Source organism: Austrofundulus limnaeus, unplaced genomic scaffold (assembly GCF_001266775.1).
Source record: "Austrofundulus limnaeus strain Quisiro unplaced genomic scaffold, Austrofundulus_limnaeus-1.0 Scaffold635, whole genome shotgun sequence".
Lineage (NCBI taxonomy): Eukaryota > Metazoa > Chordata > Actinopteri > Cyprinodontiformes > Rivulidae > Austrofundulus > Austrofundulus limnaeus.
In genome coordinates this window covers 51,001-52,173 of record NW_013953037.1, presented here as the reverse complement: position 1 = coordinate 52,173, position 1,173 = coordinate 51,001, and the positions used below count along the sequence as shown (strand labels likewise).

At 37.1% G+C, this 1,173-nt stretch overlaps 1 protein-coding gene across 1 annotated transcript in view; it reads left to right on the top strand.

Annotated features, from left to right (window-relative positions):
- Positions 1 to 1,173, top strand: part of LOC106531447 (protein transport protein Sec24B) — a gene marked incomplete at its 3' end in the record, with an annotated part of 20,606 nt that overhangs the window by 14,776 nt on the left and 4,657 nt on the right. The window contains 2 exon segments of the mRNA XM_014027322.1: positions 491 to 617; positions 700 to 809. Of these exon segments, the coding sequence (XP_013882776.1) occupies positions 491 to 617; positions 700 to 809 (237 nt within the window).

Sequence of the window (1,173 nt, the reverse complement as noted above, 5' to 3'; positions counted from 1 at the left end):
AGATTATACAGTTTGTTGTCGTTTTTTCATTTTATTAGTTTTTAGTTATTTTAGTTAAATAAAATGTTTTTTCAATTTCAATTTTCATTTTTTAGTTAGTTTTAGTTAACTATAATTATTCTGCTCAGCACATTTAAACACTTTGTTTTTACCTCGTTTTAGAGAATAAACATCAGATACTCAGGATTATTTACAAGAAAGTAGCTCTCGTCAACCYTCTCTTCCTGTTTCAGGTACTTTTATAAAAACCGTTATTTTCTCTGTAGTTTTCAGGTCAAATAAAACAGAATTTCTCAGGTCTCTGTTGAACCAGCTGAGGCTCTTCACCAGGAAGTCCTCCAGAAAACAAACAATAAATCTGATGTTCAGGTCAAAGTTTTCGTTCCTCCGGAGCGTGGAAACTAAGGCGTCTTTAATCAGCTGCTGAAGCGTAAACGGAGGATTGTTTTTATTAAAAACACTGAACCTTTTTCCGTCCTCGTCTCTGCAGCAGCTGCCGGTCATCACCTCCAACACCATCGTCCGCTGCCGCTCCTGCCGCACCTACATCAACCCGTTYGTCACCTTTCTGGACCAGCGCCGGTGGAAGTGCAACCTCTGCTATCGGGTCAACGACGGTATCAGACTATAAATAATATTTAGCTTTAAATTCTTGTTTTTTTTTTTCTCTCTACAGTTTTTTTTACTCTGTTTGTTTAGTACCAGATGAGTTTATGTACAACCCAGTGACGAGGTCTTACGGGGAGCCACACAAGAGGCCCGAGGTCCAGAACTCCACGGTGGAGTTCATCGCCTCCTCGGACTACATGGTAAAAACCTCCTCATGTTTTGATGCAGTGACGGTGTTTGTCCACTAGATGGAGCTGTTCTGTTGTAAAACTGTTTTATATAAATTGCTTTTGTTTTAATGTGTTCTAGAGCAGGAGTTCTTAACCTTTTTGACCTCACGGCCCAATTGTTGAACATAAAGTGACACGAGGCCCAGTCAGACATTACCAATGTATGAATGAAAATGATAATTATTATCAATCTTAGTTTAATTTTTATTGTGTTTGCATTATAACTAAATTAAATACACAGTTTCAAAGTAAAACTCCTGTCAAATAATTACAAAACATGATTATGACAAACATTTTTTATATTGTAACCTGCCCATAACAATTATTTGAACAA